The 27,131-nt window shown below is 37.9% G+C and overlaps 1 protein-coding gene across 1 annotated transcript in view; it reads right to left on the bottom strand.

Moving 5' to 3' along the window:
- The window catches only part of ADAMTS20 (ADAM metallopeptidase with thrombospondin type 1 motif 20), a gene marked incomplete at its 5' end in the record, with an annotated part of 201,711 nt that overhangs the window by 85,117 nt on the left and 89,463 nt on the right, over positions 1-27,131 (bottom strand). The window contains 17 exons of the mRNA XM_080811885.1: positions 51-227; positions 1,466-1,627; positions 2,306-2,596; positions 2,704-2,868; positions 3,785-3,892; positions 4,458-4,577; positions 5,591-5,755; positions 6,245-6,409; positions 6,546-6,756; positions 8,308-8,434; positions 14,998-15,127; positions 15,279-15,445; positions 16,392-16,487; positions 19,178-19,295; positions 21,604-21,740; positions 21,838-22,019; positions 23,177-23,322. Of these exons, the coding sequence (XP_080668011.1) occupies positions 51-227; positions 1,466-1,627; positions 2,306-2,596; positions 2,704-2,868; positions 3,785-3,892; positions 4,458-4,577; positions 5,591-5,755; positions 6,245-6,409; positions 6,546-6,756; positions 8,308-8,434; positions 14,998-15,127; positions 15,279-15,445; positions 16,392-16,487; positions 19,178-19,295; positions 21,604-21,740; positions 21,838-22,019; positions 23,177-23,322 (2,667 nt within the window). The remainder of the gene's footprint in view (positions 1-50; positions 228-1,465; positions 1,628-2,305; positions 2,597-2,703; positions 2,869-3,784; positions 3,893-4,457; positions 4,578-5,590; positions 5,756-6,244; positions 6,410-6,545; positions 6,757-8,307; positions 8,435-14,997; positions 15,128-15,278; positions 15,446-16,391; positions 16,488-19,177; positions 19,296-21,603; positions 21,741-21,837; positions 22,020-23,176; positions 23,323-27,131) is intronic.

The raw sequence follows: 27,131 nt of genomic DNA on the forward strand, positions 1-27,131 counted from the left end.
GGCACAGTGAAACAAAACAAATCAGACAAAAAAAAATAATACTATCGTACCGATTTCCATGGTCCCCGATGCCATGTCACCTCATCAGGGCAAGCATGCACATGACATTGTACCACACTAGGTGGCTTGTTTAAGATTTCACAGTTGTGCTCTTGCGACATTTGGCCATTAGGAAATTGACATATTACGAATCTTGACTTTATTCCTCCTCCACATGTTTGTGTACACTAAAAATAAGAAAATTCAAAACTATGTCATTTTAAAGACAGTATTATATTGCTTTATTCAGTCTTTAACACATAATGTATTAATGCTAGAATTTTCTTCGTGGGTAAAAAAAGCTTTAGTTCTATTATAAAAAAAAACAAAAAAAAAAACAAACAAAAAAAAAACCCAAAAAACAAAAACAAAAAACCTAGACAAATTTTTGAGGGTTAGAATGTTTCAGTAAGATATCAAGGATCTGCAAAATAGACAAGTCGAATAAAACTGATTCACTTAAGTAATAAGTATTAACTACATAATTTATGATAGCCTATCAATAGATTACTGGGTAACCACGAAAGCTAGTAAGTTAAACCTAAATTTATGAACAGGGAAAGATGTTCAGTGTGTATTACATGAAAGCAGCAGGTGGCAAAGCAGCCTGTGTAATATAAATCTATTTGTGGAATCCATACAAGACCAAAGTCTGGAAGGAAATGTATCAAAGGTTGAAAGTTCTTATCTTTTCATAATTTTTCCTATCATTTCAATTTTTACAATGAGCATGCCTAAACTCAGGAGTAAAAATGTCATTTTCATTTTAGAAATTGTCAAAGAACACTTTTTAAATGTACTTGGTATTTATTAGCACCTGGTCAGAAGTGTATCTTTACACAATATTTCCAAATGCTCTGTGAGAAAATATATACTAAAAATCATTAAACAAAAATATTTGACTAAAGTAGTTGGTTTATTTTGTCCCTGTAAAGCCAATATAAATCTTTTATTCTTTCTCACGCATAATACAGGTGGAATTAATATTCATGAGAACTACTTTAAAAATGATCTTCAAATCCCCAGAGTCTAGAAGAATGCCGATTGAGAACTCTCTGCTTAGAAAATTTACCACATGAGTGGCTCTGTAATAGGATATGAGCGTGGTTATATATTAATCTAATTTTCCACCTTTATATCCACCAAATCTTCGAAGGAAAGAATATACTAATTTTAGAGAGGCATTAGTGGTCCATAGACATACTGGCTAGCATATTAGATTCTGTTTAAAAATCTGGAGTATTTCCTACCACATAGGAGTGATTTATACCATGACGGTCTATTAAAAGAACAAGATTGTCCTGGAAATAAAACCCTTCTGTGTAGTATTGTGAAGTAAGGTTATCCCACAGGAACAGTGTGAAGTACTTAACTTTGTCTTCAGAAATTCACCATCGCCACAAGTTTAGAAAGCATGATGACTTACTTCTCCCCAGTTTCCGTAGTTCCACCGTGGACAAGGACCCGAGTCGCAGTGCCGGGTCTCTGGGGGCCTGGAAGCCGTATCACAGTAACGGGCACTCTGTCCATTTTCGTCCTGGCAGACCACAACCCGGTGCTGAACACCTCCACCACAGCTGCTAGAGCACTGCCAAGGATAAAACACAAACTCTGGGTGCCGCGTCATGAAATTACATAGAGAAGAATGTCAGGGTCTGGACTCAGATTAAAACTCCTCCTTTTAACACTCCCCTCACTGGAATAATCTGAGTTGAGAAAAATCTGCCCCAAGCATTAGTGTATTAGAATTTGCTGATGAATGGTGGAACAGTAAAGTCTGCAAGGGCCAATGCAGCCCTCTCCTAAGGGTTAAGCAGAAAAGAATTAAAAAAAAAAAAAAATGAAGTCTTAACTTTGATATTGTTTTTCTTTGTCTCAACTTTTATATAAAGTAAGAGCTACAATTGTACCTTTTGTAGCTTCATGGTTTTACACCCACTTGCTGCACTATTATAGTAATTTCTAGGTTTGTTTTTTTATAAACATTTGCATTCTTAACCTCTTAAAAAATTCTTCTGTTTTGATTATAATGGGCTCTAATCAGATTGTTTTTAAGTGCATTCCTCTGTAATCATAATATCACATTAGTGTATACTTCAATAAGTACTCTGGGGACTTCTCATCTGCATCAAAAATCGCTTAATCCTTTTAAGACTGAAACTATTGATCTTCAGATAAATTTAGCATTAAAAGTATTTGGTATCTGTTAAAAGGCTATAATCGCACAAAATCACAGAATTAATATAACTCAATAAAGACAACTTACTGATCCCCATGGTCCTGTTCTCCACTGGTTTCCTCTGATTGACGGATGGACCCCCTGATTTTGATGATCTTCTGGTTTGTGAGTTAATGGAAAATTTCTGCCTGGAAAATGGCTCGGCTGCTCTGAGGAGCTTGGGAAGTGACTGTACATGGGTGGGCAGGCTGCCAGGTTACATTCTTGTTCTATCAAAGGGCGAACTGCAGGGTCACAGTAATTCTCATTAATTGGCTGATGGTAGCTGATGCATAAAACTTGTCGCGTTGTTTTCCCATGGCCACAGGAAGCTGAACACTGATCACAAATTTAGCCAACATTTATAATGTAATAAGTTACATTATGATACTAAATATCAATGACATTTCAACTTCTTCATTTTTTTTTCTCATAAAAATACTTACAGGTGACCAATTCCCAGTTTGCCACTCCCCACAAGGGTTAAAACAAACAGACACTTCTGCAGGTCGGGGTAAATGGGCACAATGGGATTCATCTGCTATTGCATCGTAAGCATCGCGACAGCTTACGTAGCGCGCTTGGTTGCCTTGTCCACAAGACACAGAGCACTTAAAAAAAAAAAAAAAAAGTTTACCAAAGTCTTATATGGCACCTCTCTCTTCTAAAACATGAAGTTTCTTAAAAAATAAATAAATAAATAAATCCTATCACTTGGTTTCACTTCTGAGTCAAATAAAGACAGGGCAACGAATGCCCCACTCAGTTCAGATGGTATATTTGCAATGAGAATAAGATACTACTCAACTTCATGGAATACTGATTATTACTTGCTAAAAAGATTCAGGAAACACTTTGTGAGACAATCTTATTTTAAATAACTTTAAACATCTAATAGGGTCAATATGATCCCATAATTAAAATATTCAGAGAATATCTGAAGCTTACTAATATAGCTTCTATATAAGATCAAAGCAAAGCATATACTCCAAATTAAAAGCTGATAAAAGCCCAACTTCACGTCTACTCTGTATAACCACTTGTGAGATTAAATATTATTACCCCCATTTCATAGATGAGAAAACAGACCTAGAAAACATCAATTTCTTGCCCAGAGACAAAAAGCTCTGGGTAAGAGCAGGATAGAGCAGCATTTAGCCATTAAATTACCTATTTCTGAACCTTATACCACTTCTCCGTTAAGCTACCTGGGAATGAATGCATAACATTAATTTGGCTAACCTGAAGCAATCATTTTGTTGATATGTAAAAACCTCCATAATACAAACACTGTACTTTTTTTTTTTTTAAGATTTTATTTATCTTTTTGGGGGAGAGAGGGCACTAGTGTGGGTATGGGCAGAGGGAGATGAAGAGGGCCAACCACATTCCCCGTTGAGTTGGGAGCCTGATGTGGGGCTCAATCCCAGTACCCCAAGATCGTGACCTGAGCTGAAGTCAGACACCTAACCAACTGAGCCACCCAGGCACCCCTAAACACTGTATTTCTTAAAGGAATTCACTTACTGGGGTCCAGGAACCATGTCGCCACTGGGCAATCTTTCCTATGGGAACTGCTGGCAATGAGGTAGCCCCAATTTTAGGGATAACAGGGCAGGGTATGACCATACAGTCCTGTTCAAAAGAAAAATGCATCTCATAACATCAATGAATTCATCACGCTGATTTATATTAAATTCTATACTTCATTTCTTCCACATGTCTAACTCAAGAAGAACTGCATAATTACAAATTAGTCATGTAAGCATTTTAATTTTTCATAAGTATAAGGTACTGTCAAGGGCTACAAGTGGAGAGTACAGATCTGAATCCTAAGGTCTGGATCATTATATCTGATGGTTGAAAAGAAACAGAGCAATAGTCCTTCAAAAATACCACTAAGCTGAAAAATCCTGGGGGTCCCCTAGAACACTACCCTCAGAAAGTTCATCACACCATAGTCACAACAGATACGATCCTTCTGCAGTGCAAAGAATGAAAACCGCAAAGTTCAATGAGTGATTCAGTGGCAGGACTAAACAAATTAATAGAACTGTGAAGCTGGCAACATTTTAAAAGAGGTAAATTCTCCAACACACACGTGCACAAACATGGAGAAATATGTATGAAATAAGTTTAACACACTGATCCTCCTGTAACAAATCTTTTTGTTCCTAATCCATAAAGAAGTGTCCCTTACCTGCCTGTCACTTGGGCGGCTGGCCCCACGGCACACTCTGTCATCTAACACGGCACTGAGGAGCTCACTGACACATTTAACAGCACGCATCTGATACCCACGTCCACAAGTGGCCGTGCACTGCAAGGGTATAGGCATGTATAGAACACCGTTATTCAAAAATTGTATCAGCCTAATTTTCTTTTTTTTTTTTTTAAGATTTTATTTATTTATTTGACAGACAGAGATCACAAGTAGGCAGAGAAGCAGGCAGAGAAGGAAGCGGGTTCCCTGCTGAGCAGAGAGCCCGATGTGGGACTCAATCCCAGGACCCTGGGATCATGACCTGAGCTGAAGGCAGAGGCTTTAACTCACTGAGCCACCCAGGCACCCCAGCCTAATTTTCTTAATATAGTTAATATACTTTCAGACCTTTTTATTAGTTCTTTACATTGGATTCCATACAAAATTAGCAAATGGAATCAATATACATTTGTTCCAATGTAGACAGGTAATACCGAAGTTAAAATGGATGAGAGTTGTCGTAGCTTTAAGAAGTTATGTAAAAATGTGACTATAGTCTTCATATTTGGGGAGCTAACATTATTTAGAGGGACTAAATACTTTTCAAAATCTACCTGGTGTATGTAGGTCGTTTAACATGCTAAGTACATTTCAAAGAGAGGAAGAAGGAAGAGCATAAAGTTAAAAGGAAGATGAGACAAGGTTTCCCATCCACAGCGGCAACATCCATGGGTTAACATGCTGTCCATCTTCCTCCAGCCTGACCACTGCTCATCCTACAAATTCCTAGCTGCCTGGTTGGTGAAACTTCTAAACAATGCCTACTCTAAATGCAATAAAGCTTATTTAGACAAAGACCATGAAAACATTTATAGCTTAAACAAAGCTGAAGAATAAATTCACAGCATTTTGGTTAACACATGAGTTCAAAAGCAAAGTTGAACTATTTACCACAGCAAAACTAGCTGCACTGGTAAAATTCACAGATCAGAGTTTACATTTCAAGAACCCCCCCCCCCAAAAAAACAACCCAAATTTAGCTGGCTCCATTAAGAGAGTGAGCACACTGCAATTCTGGTGCTATTCGATAGAGATGAATTAAATCAGGAAAACCATTCTCATATACTCACAGAACCCCACGGTCCTACTTGCCAGGAAGCGCATGCATGAAGCTCACATGGTCTCAGAGATTCAGGTTTGGTACTGGGATTACAGAGACCATCACTCAAGTGGTCTTCGTTCAGCTGACACCACACTTGCCGCTGTTTTGTTCCTTTTCCACATGTAACAAGACACTGAAAGAACACAGCTGATCATTATTTTCAATATTAGTCAATATAAATGCCTAAAAAAAAGACACAGTAATCAAGTCACACATTAAAATGCACATTAAATGGAAGACCATTCCTCACAGCATTTTCCCTTCAGCCCTTCAGAGATATTCACCAGGTAAAATCAGCCACCCCAATTTGCTGCCCAAATCCCAGTGCAGCATCCATTTGTCCTAGAAACAAAGGTACAAAACTAACCTTAAGTATGTATTACAGGCTACTGTGGACAGGGGGACTTTATGAAAATGGTTAGTGATTAAACAACAATCAATGTTATTGATAGCCAGACAGCATAAACAGTTGAAGAACAAACCATTAATTTGTGATTGCCTTGATAACACAGTTATTTTACAAAGCAAGAACAAATTACTTTAGACTTCTTTAAAGCCTTAAGTTGCAAAGCTTTCCTATGAAATACTGTAACAATTCTTAGCCTCATCTGTTCAATGTTACCTCACTCCACTCACTAGTAGCCCAACTGGGACAGGAAAATTCATTGCAATTCTCAGTTGTCACCCGTGGAAGCTCTTGGCATTCTCTGTTAGCAAGACGGTGGCCAAAGTTATTTATACAGTAAGATTCTCGAGACCGTTCCCCTCCTCCACAACTCCTGGAACACTGAAAGGACGAAAACAAAAACCAGTGGTGACAAATGAAAAAAAAAATAAGATTTTAACAAGAATATACTTTAGAGTAACAATTATTTAACAAAAAGGGGGGGCAATTTTTCTTAAGCAATACTGGTTATCTGTACCTGGGACCATTCTGAATAATGCCACCTTGTTAAGACACAGTCACCATGGCAGGACTCTCGTGTGGTAGGTTTAAGTTGGTCACCACAATAGTGATCATCTACTGGAACAGTCTGTCCTTTATGAATGGAATACCGCATGCAGTGGACATCCAAGGACCTATATCCTTGACCACAATGGGATGAACATTCACTTTTGCCAATGATGTGCCACCTAGAAAAAAAAGATGTTATTACACTTAGGGATACCAACTCATGAGATTAAAAAAAAACAAAAAAAAGGATTCAGAGAAATTCATGCATATGATTCAATTTTGAAAATTCTGTTAGAATTCATTGACAAGCCACTTGAAAATACTTGATGTATTATCAGATAAAAAATTCTGACATAAGCCCAAACTTTCATTTTTATAGATGAGAAAATGATGCCCAGATCTGTGTGTCCACATGATATAAATGCTTGACTTCTGTTTGAAATCGTTTTCCCCCCAAAATAAAATTCAACTTGTTCTCTGAATATATAAAAATGGAGGTGGTCTGGTTAAAGCCAGGGATGGGAAGGCAGCATTATACCTCACGACTTCACTCTGGCATCTGGTGGTGCTTTTGGAAGTATCCAAGGAACCCCAAGCTTTCCCAAAAGCCTTTAAAAACAACTGGTTTAGATCAAGATTACCTAAGTACTCAGCGGCAGATTTAAGACTGAATATATCTGAATCACAATCAGGTAGTGTCTCTCTCTATAAAACCACACTAAAGTATTTCATGATCAGGAAATATCTGGGAATCTGACTGTATCAATAAGACCAAGTTTTAAAAGTTGGCAAACTAGGTTTTTGTAAAGCATATCACATTTTCTCTTGTAATCTATTTTTAGACATCTTTTCAGAGAAAACTTTTTTTTTCTGCAAGTAAAAATCTGCTTGTTTTAGCCAAATTATCCCAATTGTAGTGTAGCAATCTATCAGACAACACGAGTGCAACAGTATAACAGAGCATAGAATTCACAGAGTTCAATTTCAATTCCCAACAGCATCTGGAGGATTTTACTGTGCTTCACTCCATAGCAGTAAGTGGATGCGACTTATTCAAGCAGCTCTCCCACTACGCCTTCGAACAACAACATAAATATATAAAAGTGATCTTCCCTGCGGAATGACAGGTTCTGGCCATCCCTGAATGTTAATGATCACTCGCTAGATAGGGTTGTTCTTAGCTTTGCCCTACGACCAATTCCCGCCCCCCACACGACCCCCACCAAAAGACAGGAAATTTAGAAGTGGATAGTTCCCTGTACCAGAATCTAGGATGTTTCTTAATGTAATGGACAAAATATGGATAAGATCGAGAAACCAATCTACTGATTCTTTAATCCTCAAACTTCAAAAATTTATTGGTTCATAAATTCAAAGGGAATTACACAGTTATTCTACAAAACTTACTGTTTCAGATCTTAAAACCTTAGATTTTAAGATTAGAGTTTACCCATATATTTTACAGATTGGTTTCCATTTCTTACACAAAATTTTGAGGCCTATATACTGATATTCATCAAATACTATAAAAAAAATTCAAGTCAGTTGCCAAGTTTCACAATAAATTAGTGAGCCTGAAATTTTATACTGGTAGGGACACAGGACAGACATTAATTACATGTCCAATCTGAGCAGGGATTGGACTAGATGGTTTACATCTTATCTCACTTACTGATTTTTACCTGGTTACATTATACTTACACTAGTTACATGATACATTTTTCTTTTACCTTAGTTCACAGTCCGTATTGCACTTTTCAGTCACAAACAATGGAAGTGGTAGGTGGTCACATCTTTGATCAGACACTACCATGTGATCACTCTTCCGAATGCAGGTGATTTTTCTTCTGTGAAGACCTTGGTCAAAGTCAAATGAAAATTAAAAGGAAGGTTCTTTAAGTAGATGTTCTAGAATTATTTAATTCTGCTAATAGCCTAAAGGATTCAGCTAAGAAAGTAAAAACATTCCAACACAGGATACAGGATACTACTAGCATATTCATTTAGTCAGGAATGACTGTCTGGAGCAAGCAAGAGGCATCCTGAAAGACTGAGGAGTCTGCTTAGTAAAGAGACTTAGGGAGGGCAGGCCAGATAGCGAATAGAAAGAAATTCATGAGAGCTGCCTGGAGTCGTTAGTGGAGAACTGAGTGGTCAGGGATGGCACTGATGCTACGTGGTACATTATTTGTTCCTTGTTATTTGCTTTCCTTTTCCCCATAATAGGAGTTCATCTCTCCACTTGCTACAATGTATAACTTCCCCTGAAGGGAATATACTTTCCCTGTTCTTTGACTTTGGGCTTATGCCAACCATCTCCAAAAGGGTGTGCCTCTTTCCATGTCTAAGCAGAAGCTCTAAAAGCCACTATAAACTTCTGTCCCCCTCACCTTCCCTTTCCCTCATCTCTAAAACAGCCTTTCCCAGAAGAGTTTGATCTTTCAGCCTGGAATCATGAATGGAAAAGACCCAGAGAAAATAGTTGGTGATCAGGTTTGAGGGGGCAGGGTAGGGGAGGGATTTTTTGGGGCAGTGAAAGTATTCTGCATGATACTGTAATAGTAGATATGCGCAATTACATATTTGTCAAAACCCACAGGATGGATAACACAAACAGTGAATCCTAACTTAAACTATGGACTGTAGTTAATAATGCAACAAATGTAACAAATGTGCCTCACTCATTCAAGATGTTAAAAGGGAAACAGGAGGGGAGGGTGACTGAGAAAATGTATGAATTTTCTCTACCTTCTGCTCAGTTTTTCTATAAATCCAAAACTACTCTAAAAAATAGTCTTAATTTTTTTTTAAATGACATGGATGCAGATACCAAGCTGAGAACAGTCATAGCCAATTAGCAGCTAAAACATAGTAGGACCAGGAAATAAACCTTTGTCTTTCAAAGCCATTGAGATTTCCTGGTTGGCTATATGCAGCATAACCATAGGGAAAGTAAAACTAAGAAGTGATTATAATGGACCAGAGCAGACAGAACTTTCCACTTTCTGCAATGAGGAGACGGGAAAAAAGTTTAAGCAGTCAGTGACATGATCAAGTTTCTGTTTCATCAAAGTTCAACTGTATACTTTCAGTTAGCTAAACATGAACATGCATGTTTACCTTTGCTCCTTCCTAAATATCATCTGAAAAAACCATGAGGGATTTTGAAAAGGAATAAACCTAAAAGAACAAAAAGAATAAAAAGGAAACGCAGTAGGCAAGAAAAGGAAATTTTGAACATGAAAAGTGGATGGAAATAACTAACAGAGCCAAGGAAGCTGAAACATAAGCCTGTGGAGGAAATAAGTTAATAATAAACCATTCATGCCAAAGAATCCAAGAAAATCCCAGGGTTGAAAACACCAGGTTCAATGAAGAGATGAATGTGTAAAGGGTAGGCCTGAAAAAATGGATAATGGATTGAAAAGTACTTGAGAATCGTCAGAGTTTTACCTTTCTAGTTGAGAGCAGCACTATCCAATAGAATGTGAGCCATGTACATAATTTCACATTTTCTAGTAGTCATGTTAATAAACACAGATGAAGTATTTTGTTTAATATGTTTAACCTTAAGTATCATTTGAACATATCAATATAAAAATTGATATTTTTTTCAAGTTCTCAAAACCATTGTACATTGATTTTTTTTTCAAGTTCTCAAAGCCATTGTACATTTCACATTTATACCACATTTCAATGGGCTAGTTATATTTGCTAGCAGCTACCATACTGGGCAGCAAAGCTCTAGAGAAACTGAACTTGAAGGCACAGACATAGCTCAGGGAAGTTGGGGAAGCATGATTCCAAAAATAGGAGAATTAGGAAAAAGTCTCCATACTCTGAATGATGAGAACCAGGCCTACTGGACTCTCTTTCCATTTCCCTCTGGCTCCTAGTTTTTATGGTTCCCAAGTCTCCCTGATGACCATTAGAAGATGAGAAGATTCCTTTCTTGAGAGGCTCTTTAATCCCCAAAAGATCAACTGACAATGACACGTGGGGCTTCTCCTCCAATGATACATGAAAGGGCTACTGAATGATCCAATTACTCTTTTTTTTTTTTAAAGATTTTATTTATTTATTTGACAGACAGACATCACAAGTAGGCAGAGAGATAGGCAGAGAGAGAGGAGGAAGCAGGCTCCCCACAGAGCAGAGAGCCCAATGTGGGGCTCGATCCCAGGACCCTAGGATCATGACCTGAGCCGAAGGCAGAGGCTTTAACCCCCTGAGCCACCCAGGCGCCCCCAATTACTCTTTAATGGGGTCCTACTTGACTTGTCTGACCAACACAGAACTTTCAATCAGCATTTTAGGCTTAAATATGAACAAATAGCCAAGGATCAGCAGACATTTCAGGAACTTCACTAACACAACACAAGACCAAAATAAACAAAAACAAAACAGAACTAAAATGAAACAGATTATATCAGAAGAAAATTTAAAGACTATGATTAATACTGTCATAGACACAGATATTACACATCTATGAAACAAAAGCAAGATGCTAGGAGTAAAAATGTTAATATGAAGTCAGAAATTAGCAAACAGTGATCAGTCCAGGAGGCTGAATGTCTAAAACATACAAATTCCAGAAAGAGGTAAAAGAAAGTTCAATGTGAGGAAATTACTAAAGAAATCATACAGTAAAATTTCTCAAGTCAAAGAATCTGTTTCTAAATGTGAATGGCATCCTAATGACCTAGGAAAATAGATATCCAATATCAGGGCAAATTGTCCTGAAATTTCACACCACTAGAATTAAAGACAGGAGCTACAAAACTTCCTCAATGGAAACTGTCATGTGGAAACACAGGAAACTAGAAAACAAGACTTTCAACCCTCTAAAGCATAATTATCTAACTTAGAATTTGTTACAAACTACTGATCCACTGTGAGAATAGAATAATGCCATTTTCAGATACGACAGGTCTCAAAAAACTACTTTTCTTTCTCAGGAATATCCTGAGGGATATATTTCACCAGTGGGGGAAATAAAAAGAGGAACTCATGAGATTTAAAAAACAGGGAATCCAACACAGAAGAGAATCCCCAGAACTATAATGAAGGGGAAGTTCAAGATGACAGTCATGTAAAAGGGCTAAAAGTAACAAAACCAAATTAAAGCAAGAGAAAAGAGGGTCATATTAACAGAAGACTGATTAAAAAGTAAAGGAAAATTGAAACCAATAGATAATGCGCTTGAAAATATTATGATAAAATTTATAGCTCTCACAAAGTTGGGGAACTCATGGGGCACCTAGGTGGCTCAGTCTGTTAAGCATCCGCTTCGGCTCAGGTCATGACCCCAGGGTGCAGGGAGCCTGCCCCTCCCTCTCTCTCTCCCTGCTTGTGCTCTCTGTTGGTATCTCTGTCTCTCCCTCTCTCAAGTAAATAAAATCTTAAAAAACAACAACAACAAAGTTTGGGAACTCATTACATTCAGTACACAGAATAACAAAACTGAGGGAATTTCATTTTTTATTTAATTTTTTTTAGAGAGAGAGAGAGAACATGTGCATGCACACAGGATGGGGAAGGGTACAGGGAAAGAGAATTTTTAGCTGGCTTCATGCCCAGCAGAGCCTGATTTGGAGCTTGATCTCATGACCCATGAGATCATGATCTGCGCTGAAATCAAGATTGAGACACTTAACCAACTGAGCCACCCAGGTGCTCCTGAGGGAATTTCCTTCTAGAGCAACTAAAAAGTTACACACAAAGAGGGAGTATACTATGTGGCAACTGACCTAATAGTTTTTTTTCCCTTCCAGCCTAGAATTGTTTAAGACATCTCTTCCTGGTTCAGACTCCCAAACCATTTCATCAGGTCTTATCCAACCTTCTATTTGGATCTTGTTATTCTTTACTTGGCGTGTTCCCCACATTGTCACATGCTCCTTCACTCACCTGATGTTTGGATTTGTTCCCAGCTCCCCACATCCAGTGCCACAGACCAGTGTACCCACTCAGGGCTGGAACACTGCTCCCTGCTCCCCAAATCTCTAGGGTCCTTCTGCCAAGTGAATTTCTCCTCCATTACCAAAGCTTTGTTCCTCCTTCTTTCAGCATTTATGGGTCAGTCCTGCGCCACCTAGGGCAGCCTCCCTCCAGAGACACCATCCCAATGAAAACATCTGTTACCACGCAATCATTCTGAGCACCACTATCCTAACATCGCAGGACCAAGCCCGTGTTGTTTTCTGAACGGGGCACCACAACTTCTTTGTGACCTTGGGGTCAGTTTGTTAGTCTGTCCCTCATATTCCCATCATGCATGGTCACTGCCTCTGGCTACCCACCTTATCTCGCTCATTTCCATTTGGTCCTGAGCCCCTTCTCCTCTGGACCACTGCTCCCTTAATTCCCAAAACTTTTCTCCAGTCCCCCTGAGAACTACTTTCCATTGCACCAAACTTCTGTAGCTTCAGATTCAATCTCTCACAAACTGCTCCAACTTTTCTGTGGTTCTCTCTGTGCAGCCCTGGAGCATTGCACTTACTACCTTATGCCAAGAAAATCTATTCCTGCTGGTTTTATCCAGTAGAACTTAAAACCTGAATGCAACATTGGGGTCTTAATTCAAGACAAAGTAGTCCCTCAAACTTACTGATCTGAAAAGTCTTACACAATTAAGTATCCATAATCACAGTTCTTCCAAAGACTCTGGTCTCTTCATTTTCTTTCTCTACTGTAAACTTCCCTGCTTTTCCACTTCCCACTATACTCCTTTCAGTTATTCATGCTGACAGGACAAATGTATTTTCTAGTGGTCACAGAAGGAACATAAAAGAATGAAAGGATGTCCGATACCCCAACACTGAAAGGAAGAGCTATGTTACTGGAAAGGTGTATGGAGGGGAGTGGGTGAGAGAACACTTATTTCACTGGGAAACAGTATACCTTAGTACCCCCTCTTCTGTGGTCTCAGTTACCTGCATCAGCCAAGGTCCAGAAAATGATCCACTCCCTAATGTACATCTGAAGGTCAATAGAGCCTAACACTGTCACAAAGCCTACTGAATTCACCACACTTCCTCTCACCCTGTGGGCTCATATCCTTATCAGCGCATATCCCCACTTGAAGGGTGAGGACAGGACAACAAACTGAGAGAGACCACACTCACAGACCTTTTATTAAGTACAGGTGACCCTTCAACAACATGGGTTTGAACTGTGCAGGTCCACTCACACATGGTTTTCTTTCTTTTTTTTTTTTTAAGATTTTATTTATTTATTTGTCAGAGAGAGAGATCACAAGTAGGCAGAACAGCAGGCAGAAAGAGAGGGGGAAGCAAGCACCCTGCTGAGCAGAGAGCCTGACATGGGGCTCGATCCCAGGACACTGAGATCATGACCTGAGCCGAAGGCAGAGGATTTATCCACTGAGCCACCCAGGCGCCCCCACACATGGTTTTCTGATAAATAAACTACAGTACCATAGATGTATTTTGTCTTCTGATTTTATTATTTTTTTCCTTGAGCTTGCTTTATTGTAAAACTACAGCATTTAATACATATAACATAGAAAATATGTGTTAACTGCTTATTATCGGTAAGGCTTCTAGTGAACAGTAGGCTATTAGTAGTTAAGTTCTTGGGGAATTTAAAGTTTATGCAAATTTTTTTAAAGATTTCTTTTATTTATTTATTTGAGTGAGTGAGCGAGTGAGAGGGCATGAGCGGGGGGAGGAGCAGAGAGAGTGAGAGTGAGAGAGAAGCAGATTCCCCACTGAGCAGGGAGCCTGATATGGGACTCCGGGATCATGACCTGAGCCAAACACAGACACTTAACTGACTGAGCCACTCAGGCATCCCTATATGTGAAATTTTTTAACTGCATTGGGGGGGGGGGGGGGGGGAGGGGCAGGGCGTTGGTACTCCTAACTCCTGTATTGTTCAAGAATCAGCTGTATATAGTTATAATTGTTTGATTTTATTATCAGTTATTGTTAATCTCTTCCTGTGCCTAATGTATAATGATAATACACATGTATAGGAAAAAACACAGTACATATGAGGTTCAATAGCATCCACAGTTTCAGGCAACTACTGGGGGGTCTTGGAATGTATCCCCTGCCAATAAGCTGGGGGATGGGGTGTACAGATTGTAAGTAAGAGAAACTTCTTCCAAATGCAAGAAAGAATGAGAAAAAAAAAAAAAGCAGTAACTGAGAATGTTGAAAAGGGGAGAGAATAATGAGATTGTTAAGTATCAGAAACAATGAATGGGGGGAAAAGTAGAAGAAAAGGGTAGGAAATCTTTGTATGTTGGTGTGGTGATGTATGCATGTGTATGTGTGTGTGTGTGTGTGTGTAGACAGTTGGGGGACTCCACAGGCAGACACCCCCAAAAGTACTCCAAGTTATACCAGCACACACAGACCAACTTCAGTCTCTCTTACTTAATACCAGTGTACCTTGACACATCTTGGTACAATCTTGCCATGGTCCATATGGATCCCATGTGAATAGGTCGCTCTTCTCTTCCACAGGGATATTGAAGGAATATCGTACATCAGGGTTGTATAAATTACCCACACACAAAACCTCAATAGAAATACACAGGAGCATACAATTAATTCATAGAAAGATATTCTTGATAGACATCATTTTTATGATTAACAAATGCAAAGCCCTGAACCATCAGTTTACGAATAGGATTAAAACTAGGTCTTACTAATGACTCCTGAGAATTTACCTGCAAAACAACTTCTTCTTCCAGCCGATCAGTACTATTAATTCTTTCAACTGAGCTGTTTGAACCACTGTACTCAAAAATAGCTCCTTGTATGTTGATTTCTTTTTTTGACATACTTACAACAAAATTCCCATTCAAAAGAAAATTCCCTTGAGTATCAGATAATGCTGTAAAAGAAGAGTACTCATGAAATAATAAAACAGTACAATCAACAATACAGAAAGTACTTTAACTTTTAAAATGCAAATCTTTTCTGAAATTAAAGTAAATTATTTTTGAGGAAATAAATTGTATTTTACTATCATGTGTGATCTAATCCATATGAAGGGAAACTACAGCATATCGGCTAAAGATATTAAATTTACCCTATACTTTTCTGAGAATGTCATCTTTCAAGAGGCCTGCAGCTTCAGGAGGAACAGATAGGAAGAGGAAAAACACAAGTCACAGACCCAGAAGACACATCAGCTAAATCAGTCCTGGTCATCGATGGTGAGGAAATGAACATCAGCCAGACAGCTGCAATATTCCATTTTTGCTTCTCTTGGAAAAAATATACAAATATACAAAGCTATAAAATTCTAGGGGTCAATATTCTAAGGAACCATGCAATGACCATTCTATTCTTCATATAAATGTCTGGATCTTTTTCATGGAGAGACACTCTGTCATTATTGGCATACCCTGAATGACTGCTTTCCAGAATTTCCCAGACAGAAAGCATTCTTTTCATCTTTAAGGCTAAAAGCTAATTTCTGAAAATAAACATAATGGAGCCTATACCTTAGAAGTCTATAATTAATTTTAGATAAAAAGAAAAGAATTTTATTCTAAATATGCATGCAACTTTAACTGAATATAACCTTTGGTTATTTAAAACACTCTTATGGGGAAAAGCCAAAATTTCAGAATTTTGTTTAGTATTTTTAAAAGAAGATCCAGCTTATAACTCAAGAGGAAACATGTACAGGAAGTCAGAGGACTTAAGCTCAGTATGAACTGAACTGCATGTTTGTTCAAAGGGCTCTTCTTGCCTTCTAAGAATTTACATCAACCACAGACCTCCTTGAAATTGCACGAATCACATATTGGTCATTTACTAGAAATGTTTACCAAGGTAATTGTCATCTTCTGGTTTTCCAGAATAGCTGTGCTGAAGAATATCAATGTTTGTTGCTCCTGGGGGAATCTTGACAACAACATTATAACCTGCAATATAATTTTATACATGTTAACTTTCATAAGCTGATGGCCCAGAGGCTGGATGACTGAAAACACTGAATAGCACAGACTTAATTTCATTTTATCTTTGAAAAATGATAGTGTTCACTCTTTTTGCATCAATGCATTACACAATTACTAAGGATTGAAGGAAAAATAGTTGTCTTAAAATACACAGTTTGGGGGCACCTGGGTGGCTCAGTGGGTTAAAGCCTCTGCCTTTGGCTCAGGTCATGATCCCAGGGTCCTGGGATTGAGCCCCTGCATTGGGCTCTCTGCTTGGCTGGGAGCCTGCTTCCTTTCCTCTCTCTCTGCCTGTCTCTCTGCCTACTTGTGATCTCTGTCTGTCAAATAAATAAAAACTAAAATCTTAAAAAAAAAAAAAAAAGAAAGAAATACAGAGTTTGGGATCCTTAAGGTACAACCATTTTTTCTTCTAAAATTCTAGAACAGAATTGAGACAGAGTGAATATTATAGTTCCCAAGATGTTTAGAACACATTCATTTTTAAATTTCACACTAATACTTTTAGATTGTATACTTTCCACTGGGGGAAAAAAGAGAGGATTTCAAATATTATTCATCAATCCTGAAGATACCAAAATAGTTGGTCATTGTGCTATGTTTACACAGAGAGTCAGTGAACAGCAAAATAATGAAAGTAACATTTTTTTAAGCTTTTAGTTTCCAGGGAAAGCAGGAATTCCTATAGCTATTCCAAAATTTTACATTATTTTCAAAAGTCTACTAACAAATTGTCATGAGAAAAGTTAAGCATTTATGGGAAGGAAATTAAAACAATATTTCTATTTTATGAGACCAAATTTAACAACACTGGCGGTGCTCAGAAGATGAGGAAATACTTCATATTAAAAAAAGGAATGTTTTCCCTACACTACACTCATTACATAGTTTTCCAAATACTCTGATTTTTCAAGTCTGCAATTTTGGTCTAGTGAGTATTCTAAGTTGTTCCCTTTCCTTATTAGTTTTTCCTTCTATTTAATACATGAGTAAAAGGAGTTGCATGAGTTTTTCTTGTACACTAACTTTGATAAATATGGAATGAAATTAAAAGGAAGTTATAAAAAAGATTACATTTGTAGCTTTGATGTGAGATTACCTTGTATGTTTTTAGAGTGCTTTATATCCATTTAAGGCATCAACATTTTGAATATGAAGTGATACATGGTCTGCTGATTCTGACTACACTATATGCACATTGGTTTTAAGTCATCAGTCTACAAGAATTTCGTGATTTTTTTCACAATAAAATATTCCTACTATGTCCTATTTATGTCATCTCAGTTAAGGTTTTTGAAGAAAGCAATTCCTAGACATCACAAATGTGAAAGACAAAGGCCACCACCAGGGGGCAGAAATGTGACAAATGCTACATACAAATGAGTTCAGTATCTTTTTCCATTTGCAAACTGATTAATTCATAATACAATTTTGGCAAGGTTATATATATATATATTTTTTTAAGATTTTTATTTATTTGACAGAGATCACAAGCAGGCAGAGAGGCAGGCAAGGCAGAGAGAGAGAGGAAGGGAAGCAGGCTCCCACCGAGCAGAGAGCCCGATGTGGGGCTCGATCCCAGTACCCTGAGACCATGACCCGAGCCGAAGGCAGAGGCTTTAACCCACTGAGCCACCCAGGTGCCCCGGCAAGGTTATATATTTGATTCTAATTTGGCACATGAGGCTTCAAATAGAAAAAAATGTTTTCAGTGACTAGAGCCCAAACTTTGATTACATACAAGAGATCAAATGTGTGTGGCTCCCACGAAATAATGAATCCTAACTACAAAAATAATGACATGGCTAGCAACTAAGATTCATAAGCATCACCAGAGTATAAGATGTGCTATACTTTAAATACAGATTAAAATATAAATTTTGTGTTTTAAATTATACTGCTTTAATTGAAGCAATTCACACTAACTTAACTGTGTTCAAACTAAAAAATACATTTTTCATTTTGCAAGGAAACTTCTAAAGGACTACATTTGTTACCATACAAAGCACAAGGTTTTCCTAGAAAAGTCTCAGAAAATATCCACTATATTCTCATAAAATTTTTAAAGAAAAATGAAATCATGGCCAAATATCAGTTATATATATAATCCAGATACTTCCCGAAAAACCAAACATAATAATCCCAAATCAACACTTAAATTAATGGTTTCTTCACCTTTAATCATTTTTAATATATCAATAAGAAACACACCAGGTAAGACAGCTTATAGTAAAAAGTGGTTTAAGTGATGAAAAGTAATTGAAAGCAAGTTTCGTGAAAAAATTATAAGTATTACATTTCAGATTACAGGAACATCAATAAAGACACTATTAATTGGGGGACTATTCAAACATCATTGTTAAATAGCACTGGATTTACTCTAATAAACACACCTACTGTATTTTCAAGAATCAGATTTGCCTTGAGCAGATGAACTCATTAATTCAAGGATACATCTTGTATAATTTTTTTTATATTTAGGAATATAAAATATTTTGTTTTTTATATTTATGATTTTTATATGTAGGAAAGTTTTACTAATCATTTTGAACTAAGGGTACAGAGAAGGAAAAACAATAAACCATTATTATGCCTTCATTATATACTCTATTATGATATCCAAAAAAAGGGAAAATTGAAAACACACAGCTTACCATAATGAGCACTATTGAAGACACCTGCCATTGTCCTGCATGAAGAATTATCCCCACCACACACTCCACATTTGTCTCTCTTTGCCTTAGAGTTTAACACATGATCACAGCCAGCTTGCTTCAAAATAACAATGATTATAATCAGTATTATAAAAGTGACTAATTATAAGTATGATGCTTTGACAAACTTTTCATAAATATTCTTTCAATTAATGGGAGCTTCCGTACAACAGGATTTTTCAGAATATCTACTGGTTTTGTTGTACATGAACATTTTCACACACCTTCTCATCACATGGCTGAAAAAAGTGTTCTGCAAAGGGTTAGCCACATACCCCCCTGCATCAAAACCACATGGGATGGCATTTAAAAAGGCAGGTTCCCAGATTTTCTGAATTAAAAATCCTTAGAGGAAAAACCAGGAATCTGGGACACCTGGGAGGCTCAGGCAGTTAAAGCCTCTGCCTTTGGCTCAGGTCACGATCCTGGGGTCCTCGGATCGAGCCCCAGTTCGGCTCCCTGCTCAGTGGGGAGTCTGCTTGGAGTCTGCTTCTCCCTCTCCTCCCCTGCTCTCTTGTGTTCTTTCTCAAAGATGATCTTTCAAAAAAAACAAAAAACAAAAAGCTAGGAATCTGCATTGTAACAAACATGGACAACAATTGCTATGTCCACTGTCTATTTAAGCCATTCTTTAAAGAACTGTAATTCAAAGAGACAAAAAGTATGATTAGGTAAGTAACACATTTAAAATAACTTCCAAAAGATGTCTTTCATGATTTTGTAACTCATGATCTTAGAACTCTGGAAATAAACGGAGTCCATATGAAAATTTATTTCTCCAAAACTAATAAACAGCCAAGTAAGTTGTGTTTATGTTAAGAATGAATAATTGGATAAAGGTTGACAGGGAACTGTTTGGTTCAGGCGTTTAAAAGAACAAGTACAGTTCTCCATGCAGATATACTACAGTAACTCTTAGTTCTTTAAAATACTTTCTCTGAAGTTTCATGATCAGGTGAGAAACTTTCATAAGCCTCATTCTTTTATACACAAGGCAAATATTTCCAAAATGAATTTTAAGCAGGTGTTTTCCAAAAGTAATAGGCATCTATAAGTTCAGATAATCATTGTTTTTCATTGTGTAGGATTTTGTGCTGTTAATTTAGATGAAACTTTAATTTTTCAGGCCACTGAGTCCCCTTTTTCTAGTCTCTGGTTCCCTTTGAACACCTCATTGACCTTTGAATGCAAAGCATTTCATCACCAGATAGATGCTTGGCTAAGAGAAAATTGGTACCTTAACCCAAGGAATAAGTCCATAATACTACATTCATATTCTTTATACAGAATTCATTATCCTAGTTCTCAAACTCACCATTGTTAAGAACACCTTCTGCAATGTGTGTGCTTTAATTCCAGGTCTCATCTGCTTCTCACCTAGAATCTGAAGTGGCTGACCTATCTCTGATTCTCTCCTAACCCAGTATATTCTGAAGATTCTAACATGCAGATCAAATCATATCTCTCACTCAACTCCAAATCCTTCTAGGGACCTCCAGGACTTCAGAAAAAAGGTGCATTTAACAACTAGTCCCTATGTCCAACCAGTCCATGAGCATTCTCTGAACCATTTACACACTTCCCCACAGAACACTCCTTCCTCACTATCCCTATACCACCTTGCTGATGACCCCATAGCTCTGCATTTAAATTGTTCACGTGTCTATCTCCCCTACAAATCTGTGACCACCTTGGAGTTTATGCTCTGCTGCAGTCTTTCATCCAGGAGACTAGAACAGTAGCCAACATTTCAGTAGGTGCTCAGTGAAGGTCTGAATATGCTCAGGAAGTAAAAGACAAGGATGAAAAGAGGGAGGAAGGAGGGGTGCCCGGGTGGCACAGTCAGTTAAGCACCTGACTGTTGGTTTCAGCTCAGGTCATGATCTCAGGTCACGAGATGGAGCCCAACATCAGATTCCACATGGCATTTGCTTAGGTTTCTCTCTTCCTCTCCCTACCCCCTCTCAAATAAATAGATGTTATTTTAAAAAAGAGAGAGGGAGAAAGAAAGAAAAGAGGGAAGGGGTAATACCATCACTAACCAACAGGAAGAGGTCACCAGGGAAGGTCACATTTGAAGCAGTCAAAAGGACTTTACAACCCTGTGTCCTAATATTTTTTTTTTAGAAGCTGATTCTCTGTACACAAAACAAAATCAAGAAATTTATTTTAATGTTTCATGAATCACTCTTGATGACAGAGAGCTGCCTAGTAACAAGGTCTCCTGACCATACTCCTACCAAAAGGGTGATAGCCCCAAGGGTACCGCACTGGAATTCACAGGCACGGATTCTGAGGTAACAGAAGTAATAAAGTAGTTAGAGAAAGACTATTCTGACAGGCACATTAAACACAAGTTTACTTACCCTACAGAGTCCTTGAACACAGATGTCATTGGTTTCGGTCCCACAAGGAGTACCATCAGCAACCCTATCCTTCAACTGGTAGAAGTTAGTGGTTCCGGCAACCCGACAATAGAGTTTACAGCGATCTTTTATGGCAACTGTAAGAAAAGGTTCAATTTGGGGTGTACAGTAAGACAGCTGTGTGTTCCTAGGTCTCAAGAAATTTTTACATCAAAAAATATTCTAACTACTTACTCCCACTGTATTTTGGAAGCCACCTCACATTAGGGGAAAGACCGTTGATGTTGAAATGTTTACCATCAAAATCAGAGCACTGCTTCTCTCGAAAGTCTTGCTTGCCTTTTGGACATGAATCAGTGTTACATGATCGAAATTTCATCCTGCGGCCCACACAGTACTTTCCTCCGTTTCTTGGCCTAGTCAAATTCATTACATTTTAAAGCACATCAGTACAATATTCTTTCTGCCGTTTACTTCTAAAACTGTTCCGTTCTGTCCCAGGATCTGGAAAACCACCTATGTCCCATTGATACTTTTTGTTTAACAGAAGTACGTTACATGGTTCTTAAGCAATTTAATGGCTAATAAACTGTAAAAATACTCATTTTCGGGTGGACACTGTGGCCTGGAGGGCAGCAATGATAACTTATTCATGACTTGGTTAACTCACAGGGAACTAATGATGGGATTTTGTTTCAAAATGTCAAATTAGGGTTTGTTCATTCAGGGAGGTTAAAAACAAAAACAAAAACAAAACCTAGTGAACCACAGATGATGAAGATGATACCATGTTAAAGAAATATAAAGGCATCTTTGTTGTGTATAGACCACTTATCACTCACTTCAAAGACTTTCATGGTATTAATTTCTATCCATCCATCTCCTTATTTCAACTTATGCTGGAAAATAAAAACTCTTCTTGCTGGTATTTTTTTAAATATAAAGACTTCAAGCATAATTTAGATGATCTGAACTATGTCATTTCAGAGTGTGTCCTGTCTATGCATTAAAAATTCTTTATTGCCTACCAATTTATATATCATAACAATAGACACATGTCAAAACCTTATGGAATCCTACATTCTTTGTGTTTCAGTACTTATTCAAGTTAAACACACTGATGCATCTATAACATGAGAAGCAGAGAAAGAAACAATGACATGTCAAATTACATAAAACAGTAAAAAATGGGTAATGAAAATACGTTTTTTATGCAGAAGAGCCAAGACACATTTAACGGAGCCAGGAATTCCAACGGAAACGCAGTAAATGCAAAAATGCCATCACAATACTGTCATCTTTACAACTCTTTCTCAAATTTACACTAAATCAGATTTTAAAAAAAAAGAAAATGATCCTATCTTAATTCAGATTCTAAAGATTACTCTAGCTAATTTTTTTTTTCAAGGATTGAAGCTACTGAGATAAGGTAATATGGTTTAACATATTCCAGAAGTTTTGTAAGTCTCAGAAACTTACAGACTGACCTCCAGTTTAGAAGTGAATGAAACTGATGTTTACTTTCTGGTGCCTTGAGATAATCTTAATTTACAGTGACATAAAAAAGACATACTCGGGGCGATTACAGAGCCTGGTTGTGCTCTTGATTCCACCTCCACATGTTCTTGAACAAGAGCTGTATGGTCCCCATGGTCCCCATTCACCGTCTACAGGACGTGCTTCCATTTCTTTGTTTACGCACAGCCCATGGTGGCAATGCTTTAAAAACAAAAACAAAAACATAAAATGATTCGTACGTACCCAGTTAGAATATCGGTAATTAGAATAGCGTAAATATCCATAAAGAAAATGTACACAACTGAAAGCACAATATTAATCCAGAAATGTGATTCCTTTTGACCCTCATAAATATTTTCTGAATATTTGCTAAGTAACTGTAAAAAGATTTGTGGAATCAAGAAAGAACAGGAAATTTCCTTGCCTTTGAGATTTTGTGTCCCATTGGCAAAGGGAAGACCTGTTGTATGGGGAAGTGTAGTAAAATGAAAATTTAAGTGAATAATATACATCTGTGATTCTGGTTTGCTGTGCAAAGATATAGGCCACTCTCCCACTCTTTAAGCTAACTTTTTACTTCATCTCATCCAAAGTCTCAATGATCACTTTCATATATCGCTTTCATATATCCATATCAAGAAAATGGAAATGTACAAAAGAATCTGCTCACAATCTCCCGGTACTCCTGCTGTTCCCCACCTAACAGCACCTGTGCTCAGTACTCAGCCATCCCACCTGTTAGGATTCATGAAAAGTCAAGGATCCTAGGGAAAGTCAATCCCTCTACCTGTGCACATAATCCCAACCCCTCACTGCTCAACACAGCACTACAACAATTCTCCGATCTTTCCTACATCATCACTGTTTCAGTCTCCGCTAGATCAAAACTAACAAGAAGTGGCCCATGCACCGTTGCCCGTCATTGCAAGGAGTACAGAAGTCAAAAGTTAGCACTTAAAAATGTTCATAGGATTTGACAGTAATTCCATGTTTATCAAAATTAATGTATTTTTTTAAAGATTTTATTTATTTATTTATTTGACAGAGAGAGAGAGAGAGATCACAGAGAGGCAGGCAGAGAGACAGGGGGAGGCAGGCTCTCCGCCCAGCAGAGAGCCGGATGCGGGGCTCGATCCCAGGCCCCTGAGATCATGACCTGAGCCGAAGGCAGAGGCCCAACCCACTGAGCCACCCATGCACCCCTATCAAAATTAATTTAAAAGTTGGCTTATATTTGTTCTCATGGTGGCAAAATACACAACATAAAATGTACCATCTTAACCGTTTTTAAGTGTACAGTTCAGTGGCATTAAAATGCATTCACACATTGTTGTCCAACCATCACAACTATCCATTCACATAACTTTTCATCTTCTCCAACTGAAACTCTATACCCTTGAAACAATTAACTCCCTATTCTCCCCTCCCTTGGCCCCCAGCCCCTGGAAACCACCATTCTACTTTCTGTTTGTATGTACTGGACTACTCTAAATATCTAATTAAAATCATGCATCATATGGGGCACCTGGATGGCTCAGTTGTTAAGTGTCTGCCTTCAGCTCAGGTCATGATCCCAGGGTCCTGGGACCAAGCCCCGCATCGGACTCCCTGCTTGTCAGGGAGCCTGCTTCTCCCTCTGCCACACCCTCTGCTTGTGTTCCCATTTTTGCTGTCTCCCTCTGTCAAATAAATATATAAAATCTTTAAAAAAAATAAAATCATGCATCATTTGTCTTTTTTGGTCTTATTTCCCTTAGCATACAGCGTAATGTCCTCAAAGTTCATCCATGCTGTAGCTTGTGTCAGAATTCCCTTCTTTTTAAGGCTGAATAATATTACATTGTATGTGTAGATCATGTTTTGTTTATTCGGATGGCCACTTGGGTGTCTCCCACCTCCTGGCTATTGTGAATAATGCTGATATGAACAGGAGTGTGCAGAGTTCTCTTCAAGACTCTGTTTTCTGTTCTTTGGGATATACAGCCAAACATGGTACTGCTGGATCAGATAATTCTATTTTTAATTTAAAGATCTGCCACACTGTTTTCCATAGAAAAATTTGGCTTACATTTTGAATGTCTTTTTTCATTTTGTTTTTCTAGTCATTGTTGACATTTTATAAAGGTATCAGCTTAAATTATTAGGAATTTGAAAAAAAGACTGGTCCTTTACTAGAGATAATTTGAGAAGTACTCCACTAGATCACTCTCAATATACAAACATATTTATTTCCCCTCTTTATTTTTTAAATATTTATTTAGAGAGAGAGCATATGCACAAACACGGGGAGGGGCAGAGGGAGAGAAATCCTCAAGCAGACTCCCCAGTAAGCACAGAAGTAGTGCGGGTTCTATCCCAGGACCCTGAGATCATGACCTGATTTGAAATCAAGAGTAGGATGCTCAACCAACTGAGCCACCTAAGTGCCCCTATCTCCATTCTTTAAAAACAAAACTCTCAGATCTCACTTTTCTCACTAGCTACTGTCCTGTTCCTCCTTGAAAGAGCTGTCTGTACCCATTGTCTAATGCTCAATGCCTGTGCTCTCATGGTCCCACCCTCCATCTATATGCTCTTATGTACATCACCAATGGCCAGTTCTCAGTCTTCTTCTTTGATTTAGCAGTATCATTCTTCCCCCAACTCCTTGGTTTCTAGGGCTCCACTTAATGCTAGAACGTCCTAGGCTCAGATCATGGTCCTTTATTCTTCCCTATCAAAATCACTCCCAGCCCAGGTCCCTTTCCTGAGCTCCAGACTCAATACATAAGCTGCTTATGCATCTTCTTATGTCTAACAAACATTGCAGACATCATACCCAAAATCAAACTGCTTCCCCCTCAAAATTCTGCTGAGTTGATTTGATTAGCTAAAAACAGTCATCCTACTTCTAATGGTTCACATTTAATATGTTAGTAAGTGATCTAGTTCATTCAAAAACAAACAAACTGACTTTTAATCATCACCCCAGTGATCCCAAGTCTGGTGTAAGCCATCATCTTCTTTCATCTCTATCACTGCCATACCTCTCTCAGTAGATCTGCTTCCAACTCTGGCCCCCTATAGTTTAGTCTCAACAGTTATCAAAACGGTCCTTTTCAACTTTTATTTCAAAAATTAACTCATTAGGTGACTCATCTGCTCAAATCCTTCAATTATTTCACTTTGAATAAATGCAAAGTTCTCACACTGGCTCACAACGCCCTACATGATACTCCTTCACTTACTTCCTGAACATCTCTTTTCACCCCAGCCACAATGTCTTTCCTTGGTCTTCCTTGAACACTCCACCAATACCCCAGGATTTAGGAGCTTACCTGGTGCCTTTGCCTGGAGCTCACTCCATAATATCCTCCTTAGCTGCTCCCTCATTTTCTTTAAGACAGCTCATTAGGCAACTTCCAGTAAGCTCTACTTTGACCACTATGTTTTAAATTGCAATCTGCCCTCTCCTACCACAAAACTTTCAGTCCTTTTCTTGCTCTATTTTTCTTGTTCATGGCACTTATCAGTAGTATATTGTTTGTAATACTGTAGTCTCCCCCTAAAATGTAAGCTCCTGAAGGCAGGGATTTTTTCTCTTTTGTTCACTGATATGTCCTCATCATTTAGAATAGTGTCTGACATATAGTGGGCCCTTGATAAATGTTTGTTGAATGAATGAATCCTAGAACCAAGTTTATTAGCAGAAAAAATGCTTTGTGCCCTCCATTAGAACAAATCATTCAAAATGAGAAAGTCATATTAAAAGTGAAAAGAAAAATCTCAGAATAGAATGTGCTATGTGCGTGTAAGTTTTGGGGGCACCTCCAGAAACATTTCAAATAATCCCTGAGCACTATTTCTGATAAATCCACAAATGAAAAGGATATAATGTTATATTGTTCACCATGTACTAAATTAAGTCAGTGTCAGGTAAGTTTTATCATATTTTCATGCAAATGGATTTACTACCACTTTCAAGTATTTAAAAGACAGTCTTACATGTAACACAGTCACAAGATAAAGGG

The sequence above is a fragment of the Martes martes genome, assembly GCF_963455335.1.
Source record: "Martes martes genome assembly, chromosome: 8".
Lineage (NCBI taxonomy): Eukaryota > Metazoa > Chordata > Mammalia > Carnivora > Mustelidae > Martes > Martes martes.